At 51.1% G+C, this 25,037-nt stretch overlaps 1 protein-coding gene across 1 annotated transcript; it reads right to left on the reverse strand.

Annotated features, from left to right (window-relative positions):
* Nucleotides 1–4,640: 4,640 nt before the first annotated feature.
* On the reverse strand, nt 4,641–24,473 carry LOC125119163 (NUT family member 2G-like; the record flags this gene model as incomplete). The annotated part of the gene is given in 12 exon segments (XM_047766012.1): nt 4,641–4,813; nt 5,207–5,368; nt 5,760–5,876; nt 6,328–6,395; nt 6,398–6,622; nt 7,060–7,232; nt 8,243–8,371; nt 9,322–9,652; nt 9,800–10,018; nt 10,337–10,425; nt 11,969–12,015; nt 24,387–24,473. Coding segments are annotated over 12 exon segments (1,820 nt in total), but the record flags the coding sequence as incomplete, so codon positions are not given.
* Between the last annotated feature and the right edge of the window lie 564 nt (nt 24,474–25,037).

The following is a 25,037-nucleotide window of genomic DNA, read 5'->3' on the forward strand; positions in this document are numbered from 1 at the left end:
CATCCACGAGTATAATACATGTCCCCATTGTTGTAGGTCTTGTTTCATTTTATCACACAGATCCTCTATCACCAATAGTATACCCGGATTTCCCATTGTGGCTCAGCTTGTGAGAAGAACGTGAAACAGTGTCCAAGCGGATGTGGGTTCCACCTGACCTGGCTCAGTGGGATAAGGGTCCAGTGTTGCCCCAAGCTGCAGTGTGGTTTGCGCATGCTGCTTGGACCCGGTGTTGCTGTGGCTGTGATGTAGGCTGGTAGCCGTAGCTCCAGTTTTACCCCTTGCCTGGGACCTCCCATATGCCGTGGGGTGCAGTCATAGAATGAACTATGGAACCAAACGCTTCAAGATTTTTGCAAATCTTGGTATTGCATCGTGTTTGTAGTTTGGGCTCCACATTATTATTTTTTTTTTTTGTATTTAGCATATGATGAATGTTTTTTGTGTCGATCTTGTATACTGAGATTTGATGAAGTAGCCTCCATCTATTCAGTGTGTCTTGGAGATTTGGTGGGCCTTTCTGTGGAGGTAGCCATGCTATCCATGAGCATGGAGAGTTATTTTTTCCTTTCTAATCCACATGTCTTTATTTCTCTTTCTTGCAGTGCTGCCCCGGCTAGTACCTACAGTACTAAGTAGAAAAGGACAAAGGAGAAAAACTTTCTGACCTGTTTTGAATTTAGGAGCAAAACTTTCGTTCTTTCACCATCACGTATGGCTTGGTGTAGATTTTGTCTAGATGTTCTTTACTGGGTTCAAGTAGTGTCCTTCTCTTCCTAGTTTCTGAGCGTTTCTGACATGAATGGGTGTTGAACTTTGTCAAATGCTTTTTCTGCACAAGCCATTGTGACCATGTAGGTTTTCCTCATTAATGTACTAATACAGCATATAAAGTTGATGATTTTGCGTATTAAACCAAGCTAGTATTCCCCGGATACATTCCATCTGAATGTAGTGTATTGTCATTGCCTTCTTTGTTCATGCACTTGTTTTATTATTTTGTGATTGTTTTTTTCCCGATTCCTGTGTGAAAAACTTAGGTTATTGATTGGAGACGTTTCGTCTTTTCTGTTCTATAAGCATTTATTGCCACTTGTTTCCCTCTTAACAAGAGTTTGTCTGGATCCTACACCGGTCACGTACTGCACGTTCATTGCCTTCAGATCCACTTGTTTTCAAAGTTTTCCTTGAGAGTCCCTTTGAGCATGGATTCTTTCGAAGGGTGCATCTCGATTCCACATATCTGGAGGCTTACTTTCTTCTCGTTCTCATTGTTATACAATGGACAGCGTACACTTTGGACACGGTGGAGTGAAATGCAGTGACTATGTGTTTCGTATTATATAGGTTCTTCAAATGTCACTGGTGTGAATGTTTCAAGTATGATGTTACAGAGTAGTTCTCTGCCCTTTTCCCTTATACTGTAACCATAAGGGAATTTCCTGAACATATAAATGCCAGGCTTCTGAAGATGTGTCTAACAGGGCCAGTTCACAGACACCCCTGCACATTGTTTTCTGGATCAGCTTGCAAGCAGAGAGCCAGGGGTCCAGGAGGGGGCCCAGATCTAGCGCTCTGGTGCTTTACATGGCATGAGCAGCAAGAAGCCGTTGGTCCCAAGTGGGCACTGGCTACAACCAGAAGGCTGACTGCAGGACCCAGGCCCAGTCCCTGGCTGGGGGAGCAGCACGCCTGGTGGGTGAAGCTCCAGCCTCTCTCCTGCTGCCCAAGGCGGGTCTGAGCTGTGGCGCAGCCCAAGGTCTCAGAAGGCCAATGGCGGAGACACTAGGTGGTACTCCCCACCTCCGACAGCCACAATCCCTGGCTATTGGCAGTGACCGTGTGAAGTCCCGAGGAAGGCCAGGCTTCCAGCTGCAGGGCGGTGGTCTGAGCAAGTCAGACCTGCCCTCTCTCTTCTTCAGCAAGCAACATTTTCCTCACGCCCTGTTGCTTCCGCCCAACCCATGCGGTTGCCAGCCTGTCGTTTTCAACCATCATCCAAAGCACTTCCTGAAAGAAAGGGCATCCTAACCCCAACTGACTAGAAGCACCTCTTGAAATAAGCAAGTCGCCCCTAACACAAGACTCTTAGCGCCTTCCATGGACCATCCTTGATAGCTCCTGCATGCTGCTGAGTAGTAAAATGTTGGTGACCAAGAACTCCCCAACGACTGGTGTGCTAGCAATAGCTTCTGTGAAAAGGAAGCTCCTCCCCCTCAGGGCAGAGGGGTCAGGAGACCATAGGTGATGGCCCTGTGCTCTGCTCCCCGTTTCAAGCCCTTTGGATCCCTGCCATCTGAGGAAGGAAGGCAGTGCCTGGGAAACTACCATGGTTCCTGATGCATCTGGCAAGAGGTCACCTGTGAGCCAGAGGGCACGGAACACACTGCCCCGTGCCCACCACTCAACAATGCCCTCCCAACAAGGCACATTGGCTGCACAGTTGTAATAGCTGGACAGTTCAGGTATGCTGTCTGTGACTTGGACAAAGGTGACTCTTTGCCTTGTTCTTGGAGGCACATGGCATTGGAAAGGAGAACCCAGACCAGGGGCCCAAAGCCTAAGTCAAATGGGTTTCTTCAGCCAATGCTTTGATTCCACCTTGAGGAGTTTGGAGATGAGCCTTTCCCTGGTGTCAGAGGGTAAGTTCCCCTTGGTGTCTATCACAGACAAAGGGTGTCCAGCCCCTGGCTCCGTCTCACACAAGCTGCACCAATCCAGCCCCTGAAATTGGGAGCCTCCTTTACCCACCCTAGGGATGGTGGCCATTTCTGTGATTCTGTGAATGCAGCATCCATTAAACCACTCTTTCCTTATTGGAGGGATGCATGGATGGATGGATGGATTCTTTGATTGTCATTGTAGGGCCCCACCTGCAGCATGTGGAAGTTCCCAGACTAGGGGTCGAATCAGAGCTGGCACTGCTGGCTATGCTACAGCCACAGCAATGCCAGATCCAAGCCACATCTGGACCTACACCACAGCTCGTGGCAATCCTGGATTCTTTAACCCGCTGAACAAGGCCAGGGATCAAACCCACACACTCATGGATACCAATCAGATTCTTCATCTGCTGAGCCATAATGGGATCTCCCTAAAAATTATTTGGTTATGGTCTCTACAACTTTCAGTCTTCAAATTCTATTGCGTTCTTTCTTTCCCTTTTGATTCGGCTGCATTGGGACCTATGGGCTTTTTCCAGGCCAGGGGTTGAATCGAGCTGCAGCGGCTGGCCTATGGCACAGCCACAGCAATACAGGATCTGAGGCATGTCTCACACCTACACCACAGCTGACAGCAATGCCAGAACATTAACCCAGTAAGTTAGGATCCTTACAGCCGAGCCATGACAGGAACTCCTGCTATTTCATTTCTTCATGGATTGAAGACGTGAGTGAATTCCTCACTTCCAGTGTGCCTGCACCTTAGCATTAATCCTAGACTTTTTGGTGGTGGGGGTGTTTTTTATTTTATTTTATTTTATTTTTTTTTTTTTTGGCTGCCATTTGTGGCAAATGGAAGTTCGCAGGGACAAGCCTAGATCCTTAACCCTCTTCCCCACAATCAGAAAATTATCACTGGTCATTTAAAGTCCTAAGTCTTCGTGTATCAAAAGCTACCTGGGGGTGGATGCCAGTGGGCTGGTGAGGTTGGGACCGCTGAGCTCCACATGATGTAAGACTCCACCCCAGCCATTAAGTGGCCATGAAATTCCAGTCACTCCTTCCCCCTTCCTTTTGTCCTCGTTGGGACTAAGAGGCAGCTGCCTCACCAATTGGCACATTGCAATAATGCCACTGAGATGATAGGATGCCCCCCCACCCACCCACAAGGCAGTGAAGCAGAAAGTCCATCCCTATAGCCAAGCCTTTTCCTCTCTGGCCAGGCCACCCCCACAGGACACCCTGGATGAGTGGAGGATCACCTCAGCCTGTCATCTGGCCACTTCAGAGAGGCAGAGAGAAACTCCCTAAAGGTAAGGGCTGTCTCCAGCCTCCATTCTCAGAACTGGTGAGTGTCCAGGGCTGAATGGTACAAAAGCAGCTCTCCATCCCCAGAGTGTTCAGGGATGCAGAGAACGGAACAGATGCCCCAGAAGCCCCCCTAGCCCAGCAGGCTTGAGAGACAGGGATGGTGAGGCTGTCCCTGGGGATACTGAGAGCTGTGTACTCCCAGGAGCTGCCTGGGCATCCTTGTCTCTGTGGTGGAAAGGCTTAGTGATTCACCTGTGGATCCAGACTGCCTGGGATCTCACACATGCTTCGTTCCTCTGGGGTCCCCTCTCTGTCCTCTGAGGACCCCTCTCTGAGGACACAGACACATGCAGGACGACAGTGGACCAAGTGTATTTCACAACAAAACTATTTTATCCATATTTTACATACCCTGTGGCAAAGGAGCTACTGTGCCCACCCACACCACCCAGACCCAAGTCCCCACCACCTAACCCCACCCAACCCCACCCCCCTCCTGGCCCTGGTCATTCTGTCCTTCCTCCCCGCCCCTATGTCAGCCAGGATGGTTGCTGGGACCTGGAGGAGCCCAAGGCTTCCATGGGGGCTGCCCTGTTGGGCTGGCCCACTGTTCCCTCCTGGCTGCAGTGCCACTTCCTCCTCCTCCCTGTGACAGATGGGTCACACCTGCTCGTTTGGGGCTCTGAAGGGCCAACCAGCCCCAGAGCCAGGGCGGGCCTCCCAGAGCCTCGCAGGTCAGCCCTAGGCCTGGGCAGCTTCTCAGCAGCGGCCGGGGCCTCCACACAGAGCCCGCTTCCTAGACTTGGCAGCTGCCGGGGGGCCTGGCTGAGGCCCATTCTCTGGGGAAAGGGGGCCTGGAAGCTTGCTGGGCCCCAGCCCCCCAGGGCAGACAAGACCCGAGGCAGGGACAGGGCTCTGTGGCCGCCCCCAGGGCAGCAGGCTGTGGTGAAGGCCCAAGAGGAAGGCCAGGCTGGGGAGCTCCTCCTCATCCTCACTGAACCCTTGACCCGGCCCTGGGGCTCCGCTAGGCGGAGAGGCCTCCCTGAGAACCTTTTTGGCCCTGGGTCCTGAGGAGGCCCGAGCGCTTTGTGCCCTGGCGAGGAAAGGCTGTGCAGTTCCAGACTGAGGGGACTCCTGATGTCCTGGAGAGGGCACAGGGCCTTTGTGCCTGAACAGGCCCCTGTCTGTCTGGCGGTGCCTTAGATGGCCGTGGAAAGCCATCTGGGGTGTACAGGTTTCATCTCTGGCCCGGGCTGTGGGCCTTGCTCGTTCCTCTGGGCATCTTGGCCGGCAGCAGACTCGGAAGGGCTTGAGTCCAGCTGGGGTGCCCTGTGATTGGGGGTGGCCGGCACCCCGTCCTCCTCCTTCGAGGCCAGGGCTCGTTTCTGCACCAGCTGGCGGGAGGGAGGTGGACAGTGACCGCTCTGCACCCTCCAGGGAGAGCCGGGGGTTGTGGGCAGGGGGAGGTGAGATGGGACTCACATCCCGATACAGACCCTGTGGCACTCCTGCCTTCCTCCTGGACCTTCCCCCCCAGGAGGGTCCCTGCCCCCTCCCCGGCTCCCATCCTCCTCTTCCATTCATCCTGCCCTGCACCCACCTGGGCAGGCCTCCCTGGTGCAGGGCCTCTCAGTCAGGGGAGGGAGGGGCAGAGCCTTCAGGGCCTCCTGCTCTGGGTCCCTCCTCTGCCCTGGCTGACCTGGGTCCTTGCCTCCTGGATTTCCTGGGTCACCTGGGCTCCCCCCTGCCCCAGTCTCCCTGAGTGTCGCTCCCTCCCCCGGCCACCTCTTCAGGGGAGAGTCCTTCCTCCTGCTCCAGCTCCTCAGCCAGGGCCGAGAGATCCAGCTCTGGTTCTGGGGAAAGCAATTCTGCCAGGAATCGGGGGTGAATGACCGCCTCCACCTGGGACAGAAGGAAGAGGCTGTGAGCATCCTCGGCAGGAGGGACCCGGGAGGCAGGAAGACGTGTGGGGGAAAGTGAAAAGCAGAGACCGATCCGAGTCCCTTCACAAAGGGGGAGCTTTCAAACTGTCATGGGAATTGTCTACACTCACATAAACACACACACACACTCAGAAGCAGTTGCACGTGCAGACACGTGCACAAAAGCTCAAACACACATGCACAGAAACAGTCACAAAGGCGTACAGAGAGGGACACACATGTGCAAACATATACATCCACATATACACATCCTATGCACATAGGTACACTCAGACACCCAGGATCACACGCAGATCTCAGGATCAAGGAACAGAGCATAAATCCCATTGTCCTGGGCCAAAGCCAGAACTAGGGTGCCAAGAGGACCTCTCCTTGGAATCCTATAGACCCAGACTGCAGGCCCAGCCCACCTTGGTGACAAAGTCCTCCTGGGAACACAGCTTGTCAATGTAGCTGAGGAGTTCCGGTCCGGGAAGGTGCCGTCCTCGTCCTGCGCCAGGTCATTTCCCTCCTCTCCACATTCCGCATCTGACTCCCCCGTGGCTGAGGGCCCAGGACCCACCAGTGCCTCCATGATGTCCCCACACTCTCTCACAGCCTCAGGGGGGCTCTCCTTGAGGGCCTTGTTCTCCAGCGGCTGCCGGGATCTGCGTGGCCTTGGGCGTGTGGGCTGGACCCTGGGGCCGTGTTTCCTTGGAGCACAGGCTGAGGCAGAGCAGGAGGAAGGGAAGGTGAGGGGATCCAGCACCCAGAAGCTGACCCCGGAGCAGGTAGAGGGGAGGGCAGTGTTGGGGGTGGGGGGGCCATGGACATGGGTGTGGGCGGGGTCAGGGCCAGCCAGAGCCTCGTGCTTGGTGGGAGGCCAGAGAAAAGGAGGACCCTCTAAAAGTCATGTGCGAGGATGTGTGGAACCTCAAATGACCAGGGGTCTCCCCACCAGCAACACATGTTAGGCAGATTGCACAGGGGCCCCTTAGACAGGGAGGAGGGTGATCAGTTTCCAAACGGGCCACATTCATACCCCAGAGGGAGAGAGGGCCGCTGAGACCCCCCTCAGGGGCTGTTCTTGTTGAAAGGTCAATGCCCCCTTGAGGGAAAAGGACCCAGCCTGGGGACAGTGGCCATTCCTAGGCCCCTAGTACCTTTGCCTTGACCTCCAGTGGGAAGGTGGTTAACTGGCCGAGTGCCCAGTTTGCGGGATGTGGGTTCCTGAGGAGCCGGCTTTGGTGGAGCTGGAGGAGGCATGCCCTGCACCCCCTTCGTGCATGACAAGTTCTCCATCCGGATCTCATCCTCTGCCTCAAATTCCATGAACCTGGGGGATGTTGAGGGACAGGCCACAGTGAGAAAAAGGCCTGGGCTCTGGAGCCCACCCAGGGCAGCAGGACTGAGGGGGTGAGGAGAGGGTGTCCTTGGGGCTGTCAGGGCCCTGTGAGGTGCTGTCCCAGCAGGGAGCCGCTCTGGGGCAGGTACAAGATCTGGGCCACCTCCTGCCTCGCCAGCCCTGGAGATGGAAGGCGTGGCCCAGCAGAGACCCAGGTTACTGTGTTGAACCAGGCCTAGGGGACCCATGGTGGTTTGGGGGGACCCTGCTCATGGCCCCCCAGACCTTGCCTGAGCCAAACAATGGAGACAGCCAGCGGCCTGGTCAGGCGTGTGTCCCCACAGGGCCCTTTGCCTGAACCCAGAACCCGGGGCTGGGGCGTGAGAGTCCGGGAAAACACACGTGAGACAGGGCCCAGCACAGGCTGGAGAGGGGATACTAAACTTAGAGGAGCGGTGTCACTTGCCTCTGCGTGGTGCTCCTTTGGTTTTGTTTAGAAACTAGGGGGTTCACGTGCAGAAATCACAGGGAGGGCCAGAGACCCATGGGCTTCCCCAAGGATGCCCAGTTGCCCATTCCAGCCACCGTTGATGAGGAGAGGCATACCACATGCTAGGTCAGTGGCTGCCAGGCACCCAGCATGAAGGGGTGCCAGGCTGCCGGGTGGAGACCACACCCCTGCACAGCCCCTTGTGCCTGCAGGTGGCCACCTCCTGGGCTGCCAGGGTTCCCAAGGCCATCCTGAGGCCTCCCCATGTCAGCATCAGGGTAGGGCAGAGCTCCTGGGACAGGCAGGGTGGAAGAGCCAAGCTCTCCAGGTGGCAGAGGGGATTCCGGAGGGTGATAGGATTCGGGGATTCAGGGAACAATAGGTGTGAGGAGCCAGCCTCCTCTTGCATCCTCTCTGATTATCACCACCACAGCCAGATCCTGCCCTGGGGTCTCCCCATCACCCACCACCCACCCCACCATGTAGCCCACGCCCCCGGACACTGACTCACTTTGCTGCCATTTCATAAAAGGGCATCCTCTCAAAGTTGCTCGTGTGCTGCCATTCCTGCGTGGCCCGCCGCATTCCCTCCTCCAGCGTCATGGTGGGCTTCAGGCGAGCCAGGGTGCGAAGCACTGGGCTGCAAGCCCTCAGGGTCAGTCTCCTGGTACAGCCCAGCCCCCACTGCCCAACCCCACCCAGCCCCAAGGCCTCCATGTGTCCCAACACAGTCAAACCCAGGCTCAAGAGGGTGAGAGGAGGCTGTCTGGAGAGCAAAGACAAGCCTTCCTGGTGACTGTTGCCACCGCCTCACACTCACCAGAGGATGATTGTCCACTCCCTGGCTATAGCCGGGACACTGTGGCCAGGCGGGGGGGGGGGGGGGCTGCCATCTCATATAAAATGCAGCAATATCAATGAGGGAAGGCAGGTGCCAGGCTACCTGCTAACAGGTCCGAGAAGCCCAAAAGATTCTTCTGCCCGGTCCTCTGAACTCGATGGCCTAGGCCCCCTTTTCTGAGGGACCTCAGGGCTAGGAGGGAAGTTCCTGCCAGGCTCACAGCTCTAGGAGGATAGACCCTTGCCCTTAGGAGAGCTCTACCACCTCCCCTTTCTAGCCGGAATTCTTCAGGACAAGGACCAGGCATGCAGAAAGCTCTGTCCTGGGCCTGAATGTCCTAAGCCTTATCTGAAGTGATACCCACTGGCCGCCACATGCCCAGGTCCATGTTGAAAGGAGGTAGCACCAGAGAAGTAGGTCCCATTCAAACTTTGGCTCCTCACATCAGAGCAGGACCCTCTCGGGCTGCTCTTCTGCACTAAATGTTACCATGGAACTGCAGAAAGTAAGACAACTGGTCTCGCATGGTGGTGGTAGCTGAGCTAAGGCACGGAAAGGATGTCATGGACTGGACGTGTGACACATCTGGAGTGAAAACATGCCTCCTCAATAGCATGGGCACTGCTGTCAACCCTCCTCCTCCTTTCTAGGTTGAAGGATCCCTGGAAACCTAAGCGGGGAGTCCATGCCAAGTTCCTCTATATGTGAAGGCTCCAGATGAGCTAATGAGGGCCTGAGAGATCACTTACATGAGAAAGCAGGAGAGAGCTTCCGCATCAGGGCTCTGGGGCAGGTGGCTCCGGGCCAGGGACTTGAAGCGCTGCCAGCGTCGGAAGTTCTGATAGACGCTCCTATGGTCACAGGCGTCCTCCCGAGGGCCCCTGTGCTGGGAGGCATGCAGGCTGCCTGCCCCAGAGGTGCCATGTGGCCATGGCCCAGAGCTCCCTGGGGGCAGGATGAAGGCCATCTGGGCAGCTGGTGGTGCAGCTTGAGGAGGAAGGCCTGGGGCCAACCCTCCCTTGCCAGCCCGAGCTGCTGCAACAGCCGGGGCGGCCACAACACTGTCCCCTGCAGGGGTTGCTATGCAAAGGGGGGCAGGACACAAGGCACTCCCCCTGAGGGCCCTGGAAGCATTCCTATTGAGTGGGGCCCGAGGACGCCCAAAGGCCTGAGTCTGGTGGGGCGATGCTGACCTCCCTCCTGACCAGACTGGGACCGTGATGTTGCCAATCCCTGGGGCAATGGGGCCATGGTCAGCAGGAGCCCCCCGAGGTGTCCCGGGGTGAGCTGGCTGCAACAGGGTGCTGCCGGGCAGGAGTAATGGGGCCATGGGCGGTGGCAGGGGCTGCGCCCAAGCCGGCTGGGGTTGGGAGCCAGGAGTGAGTGGAGGATAGGACCGTGAGGCCCCAGGGTGCATGACCACATCCGTGCCCAGCGGTGGAGATGCTGTGGAGAGAAAGGAAAGGGGGGAATGGAGGAGGAGAATGGGCAACTTGGACGGAAGCTCTCTGGGGACTCAGAGTGTACACCTCAGCGGGAGAGGGCATTTGGACAGAGGAACCTGTGTGTTGTGCAGATGCCTTGGAGGGACTTTCATGGTCTGACTTCCGGTTGAGAATGACTTCCCTGGTGACCTTGATGCCTCACACCAAGTTCCCTGGCCCTGCCTACCAAGAAGCGCTCAGCTCAGCAGCAGTGATTGGAGAGCCTCCCGGAGGAGCTTCCTGGCACCTCGCCCTCACAGGCTGTCCCCACGTCCTGGACCTGAGAGGCCATCTACTCTGAGCATGCCCCTCAGCAAGGTCACTAGCAGGTAGGGGCCTTCTCCAAGGTCCTTCCGGGCACCGTAAGGCCTTTGATGGACCGGCACTGTCTAAAGTCTTGGGGCCTCACTTCCTCCTCAACCCTTCCTTTCTCGATGCTCAGCACACATCTGTTCGGTCTTTCTTTCCTGACCTCACAAAACAAATCTCAAAGGCTGAGAAGATCAGTCTGCACACAGAAACCTTAGACAAACACAGAACACCCCCACCAAGCATGCACCTGCCTCTCAGAACCACTCAGAGTGGACACTTCACAGCGGCTAAGTTGTGCCACCCCATCCCGACGGCCCTGAATCACTCCCACCATGCAGTTCTGTTCCTCAGAGAGAAGTCTGAGAAGTAGGTGTGTGTCCCCTGCATTCCTGTCATTGCCCATCCAGGGTTGGCCGCAGAAGATGAGCACGGGCCCAGGGTGGCTCACATTACATGGGTCATGGGAGTACAGGCTGCCTGTGGTCCTTCCCCTTCCAGCTCCCAATAATGGAAAGTGAAGACAAACTGAGAATCAGGCAGGAGTCAGGTGCCATTGTGAGAAAACTGTCTGTCCAGGAGAAGGAGGGTACATACCACGATGCACCTAATTAGTCTCCACAGGTGTCCTAGGAGGTTTCAGAGTAGCAGACTAGATCATCTTCCTGCTTCTGCGCTACACCGCTTCCCCCTGCCACCCGCCGCCCCCCCCCCGCCCCCGCATTACAAAGGAAGCCGCCTTCATAGGCATTCCACCTGAACCAACAACTCTCCTCATGTGGTCCATGCCCTTGAAGTAGTGACTTGAAATAGGAACACACTCTTCATCTCAAAGTCAGGCCTCAGCTTCTGCCGTGAGATACCTGACACGATGAGCAATGTCTGAAGAGATGTATTTCCACAAAAGGGAAACCAATACAGAACAACTCAGGAACACGAGTCCTAGCTTGGGTGAAGTCACATGGCTGCCCATCCCTTGTGGCATCCAAGGCCACAGTTCCCTGACCTGAGAAGTGAGTTCTGGGCTGGATGGAGGGAAAAGTCCTGGGCGGTGGCAGCGAGAGTCACATCCTGCCCAGCTCAGAGAGGACACTTTAATGAGCATGTGGCCACAGACAACACCCCCTGGCACTGAATCGTTTTCTGACTATACCCTCTCATTCCACGCCCCCATTAGACAGAGTATGCTCCAGCTCAAATCCCTTAGAGAGATCTGGTGAGGCGAGCTTCAGATGCCTAAGGACCTCGAGGCAGGGCTAGGCTTTCCCCGTGACCCTCCCGGTGCCAGCAACAGGACACTGGCTACACACACGTTCCAAGCGGCTTGTCTCCCTTCTAGAAACTGCCACCTGCCTGCTGCCATCCTGCCTCCCCAACCAGAGCAAGTCCTCTTTATCCGCCTCCAAGCTGTTGTCCTCCCCAGGACAGGCTCAGGTTTCTGCAGGTCCCCAGGCTCCCCGGGTGAGATGTCCCTGGGGTGTAGTGCTCTCTCCTTCCTCTCCTTCAGTCCAACTCCGTGTCCACAGTGAAGGGTCCCAACGGAAACCCAGGGATTTGAGGGAGGCACTTTCTCTCAGAAAACAGCCCCCGTCTAGAGGCTTACCTCCTCCTGAAGCCATTCCCACAGGCGTGGGCCCGGACCACCACGGGCTGGCGGCCTCAACGTGAACAGTCAAGGGCAGGACCCAGCGAGTGACCTGCTCCAGCAGACGCTCAGGATGCAAGTAAAGGAGCCCAAGTTTGAATCTCAACAGTAGAACGTGGGCCTCGAGACATTCTGCAGTGGGGGAGGGGCCGAGGGCAGGTGAGCCTGGGTGGGGGTGGGGTACCATTCCATGCTGGCCTCTGCAGGTAGGCAAGAACCAGACGTTTCTTCCGCCTTATGCAGTGGCCAGACAATTGTTGAGCGCCTCTTTGGGCAATGTATGGGTTGGTTTTCAGAGTCACAGCACCAAGGTTTGTCTGGATGTTCCCTTTCACTTCTTTATCCATCAACCTAGTTGTTGTCCCTCAACCCGCTCTGCTTCCGTCCTGGCTCTTGACTTACATCCCCAGAGGCTAGACTTTCTGAACAAAATTCGCCATTTATCGTCTGATAAACACTTGGGTATTCATGGCCGCCTGGAACACAATGTTTAAAATTTGGCTTCTCTCAGCAGACCCACCATTTGTGATTGGTGTATGTCCATGTTTCCTAAAGAAGCGGTCCTTGTGTGGCAACCAGCATCCAGCAGGACCCACCTTACTCACGTTCCTGTGTGCTGGAAAGGCCCAGTCCATCCAAAAAGCCGTTGCACAGCCCACGTGTCCAAGACCAGAGATCACTCTGACTTGTTTCCCATATTACGACATTGCTGGTAAGTACTGTATGTTTTACCTTTTAAATGATTTAATGTCACATTTTCAACAAGTCATCCCTTCTCCGGGATCACAATCCACTTGTGCAAAATAGAATATGCAGTGTTGAGTCCTCCTCCCCACCTCTTTCCCCTGTCCACTCAGTCCTCTTTCCAAACGGAAATCAGTGTTACCTGTTTCATTGAAATCTTTTCAGAGACAGTTTGGGCAAGGAAAATTGAATGCAATCCGTTTGCCTTTTCAAGAAGTATTGCTTTGTCTCTGGTTGAAAATTAAAATGTGCGCAGGGAACTGCATCTTGGACTTGTGATGGAAAATGTTGCAGGATAGTGAGAAAATGATTATATGTGTATAATATAAATACATATATATACACATCTATATATATGTATCTATATATTTATACATATATATATCTATATATACATATCTATGTATAGATATATATATGTACACACCTCTGTCTGTATGACAGGGTCCTTTTGCTGTACAGCCAAAATAGACAAAGCATTGTAAATCAACTACAATGGAAAACATAACATATTATAAGATCAAAGAGTTCATCTTGCAAAAAAGGAAAAAAGGAAAACAGAAAATTAAATCATGTCCCAGTATATCTGAGTATCTTTACTTTGGTTGCCTTCATACTGATATCGTGGCTCCTCTGTTACTGGACTAGTTTTTGTCACGGGAGTTTCTACATCCTCTTGAAATTCAAAGTACTGAAAGGGCAGAGTGGTCAAGGACAGGCAATAACAATAGTAAATGTCCAGCTCCATTTGAATTTTTCATTTCCCATACACAGTGCCTGCATTTAGCCTGAACTGTGTCCCGTGCAACATTTTGGACATATCTTTACTGCAAGTACTTTCCCTACTTATCTGAAATTTACCTTTCCCTCAGAATCTGCATGTATCTGGCAAGACTAGCCAAAAAGGGTAACATATTAGGCTATTAGGAGTGGGCAGTTCTTGAGAGGATGAGAGCTTGGAGTAGAGACTGAAAGGTGCATTTTGGTCCAACCCAAAATGAAATGGCAAAGGGACCCAAAATCTGCAGGCTCTTTGGATGAAATGGAAATGGAAGAGCCAGGGTATACTATTGAGTGTTTGTGCTTCGTGGGGTTAAGGACAGAAGTAAGGGACAAGAAGACAAAATCTTCTCTTTCCTTCTGTGAAAGAACTGGGATGTCCTAGAGATGTGGGGGGCGGGGGGGTTCCCTTCTTTTTATTGCTTTCTCCTTTTGGGGCCGCACCTGCTGCCTATGGAAGTTCCTAGGCTAGGAGTCACATCGGGCCTGCAACTGCAGGCCTATGCCACAGCCAGAGCAATGTGGGATCCAAGCTGTGTCTGGGACCTACAGCGCAGCTCACGGCAACCCCGGATCCTTATTCTACTGAAGGAGGCTGGGATCGAGCATGCATCCTCATGGATACTGGGCAGGTTGATGTCTGCTGAGCCACAGTGGGAGCTGCTGGCTTTTGCAGGTGTTAAAAAATCCACTGCCCGTGAAGTGGGTGTGGCCCTTGACTCAGTGCCAGCATTTTATCCACCAATGTCCAATCTCCACGTGTACAAACCCACTCCCGTCGACGTCCTAGCCTGCAAGCCCTGCTTAAAAGCTGGTGCATTTCCTGTCTGCATCCCATGCCCTTGCTCTTTAGAATCGAGGCTCATCATTGCCTATGGTCCTGTCTGCATGGGACTCACGGTAGCATCCCTTACACAGCAAAACGGAAACACAAATGAAACAAAGTTCTCTGAATCTTATTTTCACATTGGGAGTTAAGGTCAGCTTATCACGATGCAAACGATAGGAATGAGTATTTGTGTTTTGTGTGGTGAGAAGCGAGGACTCAGGAACTTGTCAAGGGAGGTGAGGGCTGGAAACCTACTAGGACTGCAACCAAATCTCTTGGGAGGCAAGAGTCCCTCTCTGCTGTGGCAGAAGTACAATTCCTCCTGATGTTAGGGTGTTGGGGAAGGAAAGAGAGGTTTCAAGGACTGTTCCACCTTGAGAAAAAGACTTGTGTGGGTGCTTCAGAAGCTTCTTGCCCCTTGCAAAGGAAAATGGACTCAAAAGAGGGTGAGAAGCTGAGGTGAGAGTATTTCATGCAATGCCATGGTGAGCTTTGTATCAAGAAACTCTTGATGGGGCATTGCAAAAATAAACACCTTGGGAGTATTGCTCTGTATCTGAGCTTTTATAATGAAGAAACATTTCAAGGGTTTTCAAACAAGAACTTCATATGAGAAGATTGCTGAGGCAAGCATTGTACCCAGGCATTCAAGAAGGGCGGGCGTCCTTGTTGCTTCCTCCCCTTCTTCAGCCATTCACGCAATTAGTTGCAAGAGTCTCACGTATAGCTCAGACGTAGTATGTGTGAGGGGTTTTTTGTTTGGTTTTGAATTCTTTTTTCCCCAATACAGTTTTTTTTTTTTCTACTGCACAGCATGGTGACCCAGGTACGCATGCATGTACACATTCTATTTTCTCACAGGCACATGCTCCATCATAAGTGACTAGGCAGAGTTCCCAGTGCTACACAGCAGGATCTCATTGCTAATCCATTCCAAAGGCAATCATTTGCATCTACCAACCCACCCCACTCCCTCCCCAGATGTCATATTGGAATGAGTCATCTCAGGGGCACGGATACAAACATTGCCTTGTGGAAACACAATGCTCCCGATTCTGCAGTCTTTTTTCTTTTTCTTTTTTCCTTTTTTTTTTTTTTTTTTGTCTTTTGTCTTCTGAGGGCTGCACCTTCGGCACATGGCACTTCCCAGGCTAGAGGTCCAATCAGAGCTGTGGCCCCTGGCCTATGCCAGAGCCACAGCAATGCCAGATCCGAGCCATGTCTGCAACCTACACCACAGCTCACATCAACACCCGATCCTTAACCCACTGAGCCAGGCCAGGGATGGAACCTGCAACCTCATGGTTCCTAGTCAGATTTGGTTGCACTGCACCATGACACAAACTCATTCTTTTTTCTGTTTTCTCTTTTTTTTTTTGTATACTACATCAAAATCCTACATCCCTACATCCCAGAGGCAGAGATTATCTAATTAGCTACACTGTAGTTAGGGAAACCAGTCATGGAAGTGGGTATCTCAACGTCCTTTGGACCATGTCCTCTGATTGTTCCTGCAGAGCGCTTTGGGGCAGGCATTGAAAACTGAGGAGAAACATCTCTGCAAATGGATCTCTAGCATCAGAAGACAGTGAATCTTCCACTCCCGCATGGAAATTTAAAGGCCCCGAGAGATACCAGGTTTGTGTCTTGTGGACTTTTCAAGTCTGTGCCCTTGGGAGCTCTTCGTGTTGTTAGATGTAAGGGGCTTCAGCGGTATCCTGTTGAGTAAGAAGTGCTCTGATGTTGCAGCTGACCAGAAAAGGGATCAGATGGTTCCGGTTTCTTTGGTGAGCATTACAATGTCAGGTCAGTACGGTGAATCTGCTCCTACATACTGTTTGTTGGATTGTCAACTGAAACTCTATGAAGTAGTCCAAAAAGTAGGGAGGGAGAGTAATATTGTTCCCAGAGTACCTGCTGTGTTGCGATTGGCCAAGAGGGTCCAGTTTAGCTCACCAGTATAACCAAAACCTTACAAAGGAAACACCTGTGCATCAACCTTTGTTGCAAAACCTCCGTGTATTAAAGAAATACATGACGAATAAACATTCGAGTAGAACAGATGCATTTGCAAAATTCTCTAGGCATGGCGACAGGAGCAACATCTCTGAAGAGAGTTTCCCAGGTCTAGAATTCCTTGCTAGAGTGGTTCTTTAATGGATCCATCCAATTTGCTAGGGAAAAGAACCTTCTGTTTCTAGAGAAGAAAAAAAGAAAAAAAACAGTATACAAAACCCAAGGTACTGCAGCCCGAAGGGCATGAATGTACTTGGCCCAATTTGAGGATTCTGTGCTTAGGCTGGATCTCTCCAAACTCTTTTATGCGGATCCTATCTAAATGCATGGGTTTCACATATGCAATGTGAACGTGGGGGCTCATCTCCCAAGAGATAGGTTTTAAGAAGAGATGGCCACAGAAGTTCCCAGGGAGAAGAGAGCAAATGCAAATCCTCCATTACATTCCTCTCTGGTAGTGAGCTCCTGGGCCAGCTCTTCCCATGCCCCCTGCCTGCACACATGCACGTGTCCACTGCTGACTGGGCCGTCGTGCACAGAGACTACCGTCCTCCAGCGGCTCCTAGTGTCTGTTGAGGTGGGTCCGCTGGGGAAGCCAGTAGCGCACCAGGGAGCACAGAGGGCGGTTTCCCAACAGGGGAGCCGCCTGGGGGCGGGGCCAGTTGTGGCGGCCTTTAGAATTCATTCTGTGAGGGCCCTGCTAAGGAATATGGGGACTCCTCACCCACTGGGTGTGAACGCTCTGCACTCTTGTGCATGCTGCAGGACATCTGGGCCCTCCTCCGAGTGGGTTCATGCCTGCATGGAGCTCAGGTCCGGAGCAGTGTTTCCACCACAGCTTTTGGCAGCACTGTGGATCAGGCTGCTGGAAGTCTTCAGGGATTGCGGGGCCTACGGAGGCAGGTGACTAAAGTGTGTGAGCGATTAAAACATGTGCCATTCCAGTGCGCCCACCGTCCTAAAGAGTGGGAAAGCTATGGGCTTATCAGACACAACTTAGAGTAGATTTACAAGGAGATCCTGCTGAATAGCATTGAGAACTTTGTCTAGATACTCATGTTGCAACAGAAGAAATGGTGGTGGGAAAAATGTAATTGTAGTGTATACATGTAAGGATAACCTGACCCCCTTGCTGTACAGCAGGAAAATAAAAATATATATATATTAAAAAAAAAAAAGAGTGGGAATGCTAGAAGGAAGAATTTCCAATTTGAAAACCCTCATGCAGTTTGCAAGAAGTAGCTCAGGTCACGGGCAAAGGAGTGAAGATGTACCGTCCATGCTCCTAGTTTCACTGGTGTCTTCCTTTTGCACAAAACAATATCAGTCAGCACTTATGTTCAAACGGCATGCTTGGGTCAGTGATGGGGGCAACTTTGCTGAATGTAGTGCTGACCACCTAGTTGTAGTCTGATGTGACTCATGGTGGGTCTGCAAGCCTAGAGGGGATTGGTGCATGTTTACTTGGTTGTCGGGAATCCGGTAATCCGTCAGATGTGAGGGTTGGTTGGGTTTTGTCTATGGATATGTGTGTATAAGGGGCGATCATGCCTGTGTTTTTGTGAGCCTTTTTAAGGGGGAGTGTTGTCTCTGGAGGGTGCCGAGATGTGACAGAGGCATACTCCAGGAGCTGGCATTCAGGTGTTTGTAAGTTGGTGTTCAGGGGCATATTTTTCCTGTGATGTTTTCCCCCATGAAGGTGGGGATTGTGTGTCTCGTGGTGGACTTGGTAGGATTATCTGCCTATGCACAAGGGCAATGTTAGGTAAGTATGGGAGCCTATTCGCTTGGGTGTACAATCTGTTTATTTGTACATTTGGGCATGTAGTGAAACTTCGTGGTTGGGACTTGACCCCAGCCAAAACTGAGAGTGGGACTGGAATCTACCTCCCCCTCAGCTTGGCACTTGAACCCAGGATCCCAGGTTCAGAGAGGATTCGAGCACACAGACTTCTTCTTTTTGGTGGCATCTGCCACATGTGGAGTTTCCCCGTCCTAGGATGGAGTGCCACAGCAGCAATCTGGGCCACTGCGGTGAAAACTCGGGATCCTTAACCTTCTGCGCCACAAACGAACACCTCGAGCCCACTGTCTTTGCAGTCAGACCCCCCCACCTGGTGTCAGGATTTGATGAAGCTCAGGTTCTTCTGCTTCGTTGCAGCAAGAATTTGGCATGAAGCAAAGCACCAGGTGAAGAGTGAGTTTATTAGCATTAGACCCTCGTGGGAGATGCAAGTAAGCTGGCCAGGGAGCAGAGCAGCCGAGAGAACCAAGAGAGCTACATTCATGGAATCAAAGGAACAGTGGGGAAGGGAGAAGACTGCCTTCTTCCTCATTTCCTCATTTGGGGGCGGATAGCAAGGCTTCCATCCTCAGTTCCACATTGTGCCCTGTCTGGATGGTGTGCACTGGACTGTCACAGTGCTATTTTCAAGTCTGTGTGTATTCCCAGGAGTTTGGTAACATATAAAATAGGGTAATTCATCTCAGGTTTCCATATGCTGTCCTCTTTTACCTAGTCGTGTCCCCTTTCACCTGTATTTCTGTCTTGGTGAGGTGCAGAGATGCTACTTGTCAAGGACTGTTCTCTCCCTGACCTCATGCAGCAGGACTCGATCTCCATATCTGTTGTCTTGAGCTTTAACTCTTGGGGGTTGTGTCTTGAGCGTGTCTGGCACTTAGATGCATCTGGTCTTCCTTCAAGTCGTGTAAATCATTGCTGGGTTACTTTTCTTGAGTGGCCATCAGCTTAAGACAGTTTCAAAGACTCCTTTAAACCTTGTCTTTAGTCCGTCCCCAGTGGGAGTTTTCTGCTCTTTAAGGATCCTACTCTATCCTTATGTTTAGGATGATTATTTGTGTATTCACGGCGTGTCGTCTGGCTCTTTGCTTTTGTGTGTAGTAAATGTTCAGGAGCTGTGTGTGCGTGTGTCTTTTGATGTGTAGAGGGCAAGTCTGACTATCTTCTGGGACTGGTGAATGTTATGTAGGTAGGTGTGCTGTGTTGGTATGCTTCTGGATTCTGCATGCTGGAAGAGGGCATGCGGTGTGAGCCTTGGGGAGTGTGGGGTTATGGGCATGCAGAGAGTGTGTTATATGTGAATCTGGAACAAAGGACGTTCCTGTGCAGGGTGCTAGGTTTGCAGTTGTGTCGTGTACTGAGTAATTGTGGGTCTGCTTGGGGCTTTTGGAGAGTTGTGTGTGTGGTGCGTTTGGGCGTGTATTCAAGGGGCATGGGCACTTGGAGGCATATTTGCTGGGGCTATGCAATTGTAGTTTTCGGGAGGGACATGTTAGGCTTATCTATGTGGGGAAGTGGGTATGTGTGCTTCTGACGGAGAGATGAGGTTCTCTGTTTATGCAGGGGCGTTGGAGACGTGCATTTCTAGGTGTGAGAAATATGTGCTATGGTTATTTGTTAGGAGTTGCAGATGGATGAGCTGGCTCCTAGTATCGTTTGATATATGCAAGTCATTTCCTATGAGGCTTGCTGGCGATAGGTCCATGTGTCTCACGTGTGTATACTTGTTTGTGTGTCTATCACCAGGTGCATGAATGACCAAGTTTTGTTCATATGGTGTGGAGGTGTTGGGAGTGTGCCACGGTTGTTCCTTTGCAGAATGCTGAGGTGTTTGTACAGGTACTAGGTACGAAGAGATTGTGTGTCTACATTGAGGGTGAGGGCTGAAATGCCTGTGCATTTGACACACACACACACACACACACACAGGTGCAGTGTCCTTTTGTTTCTATGTTGGGGGAGGAGCAGGGTGGTTGTGTTTTGGAGAGGTGGCACAATGTCTAGTGTTTGGGGCATCTGCACGTTCAAGGGTTGGGAATATTTGCATGTGCGTGTCCATAGGTGTTTGAGAATTGTACATGTGTATCAGCAAGTGTGGGCCAGTTGTGGCTGTGTGCGCATCTGACTCCCTGGGGCCTGTGTAGTATGTATTCTGAGGGACGACAGAGGTAGGCCTGTGTGTTTGGGAATCAAGAAATCATATAGGCGATGTGCGTGTTCTCGAATCCTGGACTAGAAGTACTGTAGGGCTGTGGCCTTGCCTATGGGCTGTGTGTGAGACAACGGTGTACTTGCTGGGTTTGGTGAGCCTGTATACGTAGTATTGAATGTGTACAACTGGTCGGTGTTTGTATCCAGGCCCCTGTTGGGTACGTATATGTGAAGACCTCAGGTTGTTTGTGGGGAAACTGGGGGAGTCGGGGGGTTGGCCTTTTCTTGTCTTTTTAGGGCATACCCATGGCATATGGAAATACCCTGGCTATGGCGGAATTGGAGCTGCAGCTGCAGCTGCCAGCCAGAGCCACAGCAATGCCAGATCCGAGCTGCGTCTGTGACCTGCACCCTATCTGATGGCAATCCTGGGTCCCTAACCCACTGAGCAATTCCAGGGATTGAACGTGCATTCTCTTGTATACTGGTCAGGTTCATCACAGTTTAGCCACCACGGGAATTCCTGCTGGAAGTTTTTTCATCACAATGTCATTTTCAGTTCTTGGTATCAGTCCAGTTATCTTCTCTGTCTCATCTGAGTTTAGTCTTGGAAGATTGCACTTTGCTAAGAATTTGTCCATTTCTTCTGGGATGTCATATGGTTGCTTTTAGTGGTCTCTTCTGATCCTCTGTATTCTGGGATGTCCATTGGAGTCTGGTGTTCATTTTGAACTTTATTGATTTGAGTCCTCTCTTTTTTTCTTGATGAGTCTGGCTAAGGGTTTATCCATATTGTGGATCTTTTCAAAGACCAGTTGTAGATGCATTGATCTTTCCTATGGTTTTCTTTGTTGCTCTTTCATTTCTGCTCTGATCTCTAGGATGTCTTCCCTTCTGCTTGTCTTTCTCTCGTTGCTTTGGGTGTAATGTTAGGTTGTTTGTTGGAGAGTTTCCTTGTTTCCTGAGGTAGGCTTGTGTTGTTGTAAACGTCCCTCTTTGATCTGCCTTTGCTGCATCCCATAGGTTTTTGGATTGTTATGTCTTGGTTGTCACTTGCTTCTAGGTATTTTTAAACTTCCTCTTTGGTTTCTTCAGTGCTCCATTGGTTGTCTAGTAGCATGTTGTTGAGTTTCCACGTGTTGGTGTTTTTTGCCATTTTTTTCGTTGTTGTTGATGTCTAGCCTCATAGCAAATGGTGTTCATGAAAGATGTGGGATAGGATTTCAATTTTCTTCAATTTACAGCGGCTTGATTTGTGACTCGGAATGGGATCTGTGCTAGAGGATGTTCGGTGTGCCCTTGAGAAGAGTGTGTATCCAGCTTCGTTTGGATGGAAAGCGCTCTACATATGGCTTAAGTCCATTTGGTCTAATGCATTATTTGAGGCCTGGGTTCCCTTGTTGACTTTATGTCTGGAAGATCCGTGCATTGATGTGAGTCAGGTGTGAAAGCCCCCTGCCATGATTGTGTTGGTGTCCATTTCTCCTTTTAAGGTTGCAGCAGTTGCCTTATATATTGAGGTGATCCTGTATTGGGTGCATATAGGTTTCCAATTCCTATCTCCTCTCCTTGGATTGATCCTTTGATCGTTACGTAATGACCTTCTTTGCCTCTTATTAACATTCTTCATTTTAAGGCCTCTTTTGTCTGCTGTCAGTATTTCTACTCCAACTTTCTTTTACTTCCCGCTTTCATCCAAGGAATATTTTCTTCCATCCTCTCACTTCCAAGTTGTATCTGTCCCTAAACCTGAACTGGGCCTCTTGAAGACAGCATATCTATCTATCAGTTTACCCATCTATCTATACCTATACATCTATACCTATACATCTATACCTATACATCTATACCTATACCTATACATCTATACCTATACCTATACATCTATACCTATATCTACACACACATACAGAGAGAGAGAGAGAGAGAGAGAGAGAGAGAGAGAGAGATGAGTCTTCTTTTGGTATCCATTCAGCCAGTCTATGTCTTTTGGTCGGGGCATTTCGTCCACTTACATTGAAGGTCGTTATTGATTTGTACATTCTTATTGCCGTTTTATTAGCTGTGTCAGGTTGGGTTTTGTTGGTCTTTTCCCCTCCTCTCTTGTTCTCTTCTCCTGTGGCTTGATGACTGTCTTTAGTGTGGTGTTTGTTGAGTGTTTTTTAATTGTTATTTCCCCCATACAATGTTTTTTCTACCGTACAGCATTGTGACCCAGTTACACATACATGTATACATTCTTTTTTCTGCCATTATCATGCTCCGTCATAAGTGATTAGACATAGTTCTCAGTGCTACACAGCAGGATCTCATTGCTAATCCATTCCAAAGGCAATGGCTTGCATGTATTAACCCCAAGCTCCCATCCACCCATCCACCCCACTCCCTCCCCGCCTCCCCCTCGCCCTAGGCAACCACGAGTCTGTTCTCCAAGTCCATGAGTTTCTTTTCTGTGGAAAGGTTCATTTGTGCCATACATTAGATTCCAGGGATAAGTGTGTAATATCCTCTTCTTGAGTGGATCCTCTAACCACGAAATAGTGTCCTTCTCTGTCTTTCTTGATGGCCTTCGTTTTAAAGGCGATTTTGTTGGATGTGAGCATTGCTACTCCCGATTTCCTGTCTTGTCCATTGGCATGAAATATCTTTTCGCATCCCCTCCCTTTCAATCTACGTGTGTCCTTTGCCCTCGGATGAGTTTTGTTAGGCAGCAGATTGAAGGTTTTTGCTTTTGTGCCCAATCTGCCACCCTGTGTCTTTTGATGGGAGCATTCGGTCCATTAAGATTTCAGGTGGTTATTGATAGATGTTTATTTCTTGCCATTTTAAGCCTTGATTTCCAGATGATTCTGTGTTTCTCTTTTCTTCTTTTCTTTTCCTTTGGTTGGATGGTTTCCATTTATTTTATGCCTGAGTCCTTTTCTTTTCAGTTTTTTGAATGTAGTGTTCGCTTTTGATTTATGCTTGCCCTCTTTTTCTTTCTTTACTATGTTAACCCCTTCCTATATCTGCTCACTGTAGCCTGATAGTCATATAGGAACAAATACGTCATTGAAATAAGAAAAAGAATCTAATTTTTTTCCTTCCTTGCCCACTCCGTATGATTTGGATGACTTTTTGTTTTTTCTTTTTTCTTTTTTTTCCTAAGTCTTCATGTTTAGATCTGTATGCTGGCTTCTTTAAGTCACTGCTTTCCAATTGTGGTTTCCTCCATCCAAGTTCTTCGTGTTTTTTTTTTTTTTTTTTAATTGGAGAAGCCCTTTCAGTATTTCTTTTAGAGTGGGTTTTGTATTGCTGTACTCCTTCAGCTTTTGTTTGTTGGAGAAATTCTTCATTTCCCCTTCTATTTTAAATGATATTCTTGCTGGATAGAGTATTGTAGGTGGCAGATTTTTTTTCCTTTCAGTGCTTTAAATGTATCTTGCCACTCCCTTCTGGCCTGCAGTGTTTCTGTAGAGAAATCAGCAGATAGCCTTATTGGGGTTCCCTTATAATGAATGCTTTGCTTTGCTCTTGCTGCCTTTCGAACCCTCTCTTTATGTTTAACCTTGGCCATTTTTTTATAATATGTCTTGCTGTGGGCCTGTGTGGGCTCAACTTGCTTGGGGCCCTCTGTGCTTCCTGTATCTTGACACCACTCTCCTTTTGCTCTTTCTTCATAAACTCTATTCCAGGACTCCCTGTTGTGGTGCACTGGAAACTGGCAATGTCCCCTGCCCTTCTACCCCAGCCACAAGGTCCAGACCCTCCCTTTGGCTGATGACACGAGGAGATTTCCAACCAGATGGCCCTGCCCCGAGAGCATTCACTCTTCTAAGTCCCAGCAGCTTTCTTTCTAACCCCTGCCGACTCCCTGAGCAATACCGGCTTGCCCCCGCCTGGCCTGGGGATGGGCATCTTCTGAAAAGGCTCAACCAAGAAACTGAGAGAAAACCAGATGCCTAAAGGAATGAGAAATGAAGAGGGTCCAGGTTAGGGGTGTGCTGGTGCAGCCCAGGGTCTTGCAAGAGCTGAGGTCTGCAGGGGCCTTAGCTGGCCAGGCTCCACTCCCAGACCAGCTCTCTTGGGCCCTGCTGGTGCAGCGGCCCCTTCTCGGCCTTGGACAGTGCCTTGTTCTGGACATCCAGGGCTTCTCCAGGCATGCTGATAGATTGAAACCTGTGATTGTCCTGAGGGTCAGTCAGGAGCTTCCTAAAACATGATGCCAGTGCCTGCCTGCATGACTTAAACAGGCTGGTCTTCCACGGGACGCCGGTGTTTGGACCTTCACAGCAGTCCACCTGAGTGACCGTGGATGGCAGAGACTCCTCTGACCTAGCTCCGTTGCTCACAGTAAGTCCCCCATCCTTCCTAGGGTGATTCCGGGGGTGGGGGGCGGGGGGTTGCCTTGTCTGTGACCTCATTGGTTTGGGGGTTCTGGTGGGGCTGGCCCGCTGGGGCTTGGACTGCTGACATCCCACCTACCCTAGCATCTTCACCAATATCGGCTACTTCTCCCATGGGATTGGTGAGATCCAGAAGCTCACGCCTCTCCCTCAGCCCACGGCCCCTCCTCCTCACACCCAGGTTCCATGCCAGTCTCTGCAGGCTGCTGGCTCGCTTGGGCCTGGCACCGCCTTTGTGCCTCCAGAGCCCTTGTCCCTGCTACTGTTCGTGCTCGAGGTCCTGCAGCAGGCTTGGTGCAGATCCACCAAGCTCCCTGTGCT

This window comes from Phacochoerus africanus, unplaced genomic scaffold (genome assembly GCF_016906955.1).
Source record: "Phacochoerus africanus isolate WHEZ1 unplaced genomic scaffold, ROS_Pafr_v1 Scaffold_165, whole genome shotgun sequence".
Taxonomy (NCBI): domain Eukaryota; kingdom Metazoa; phylum Chordata; class Mammalia; order Artiodactyla; family Suidae; genus Phacochoerus; species Phacochoerus africanus.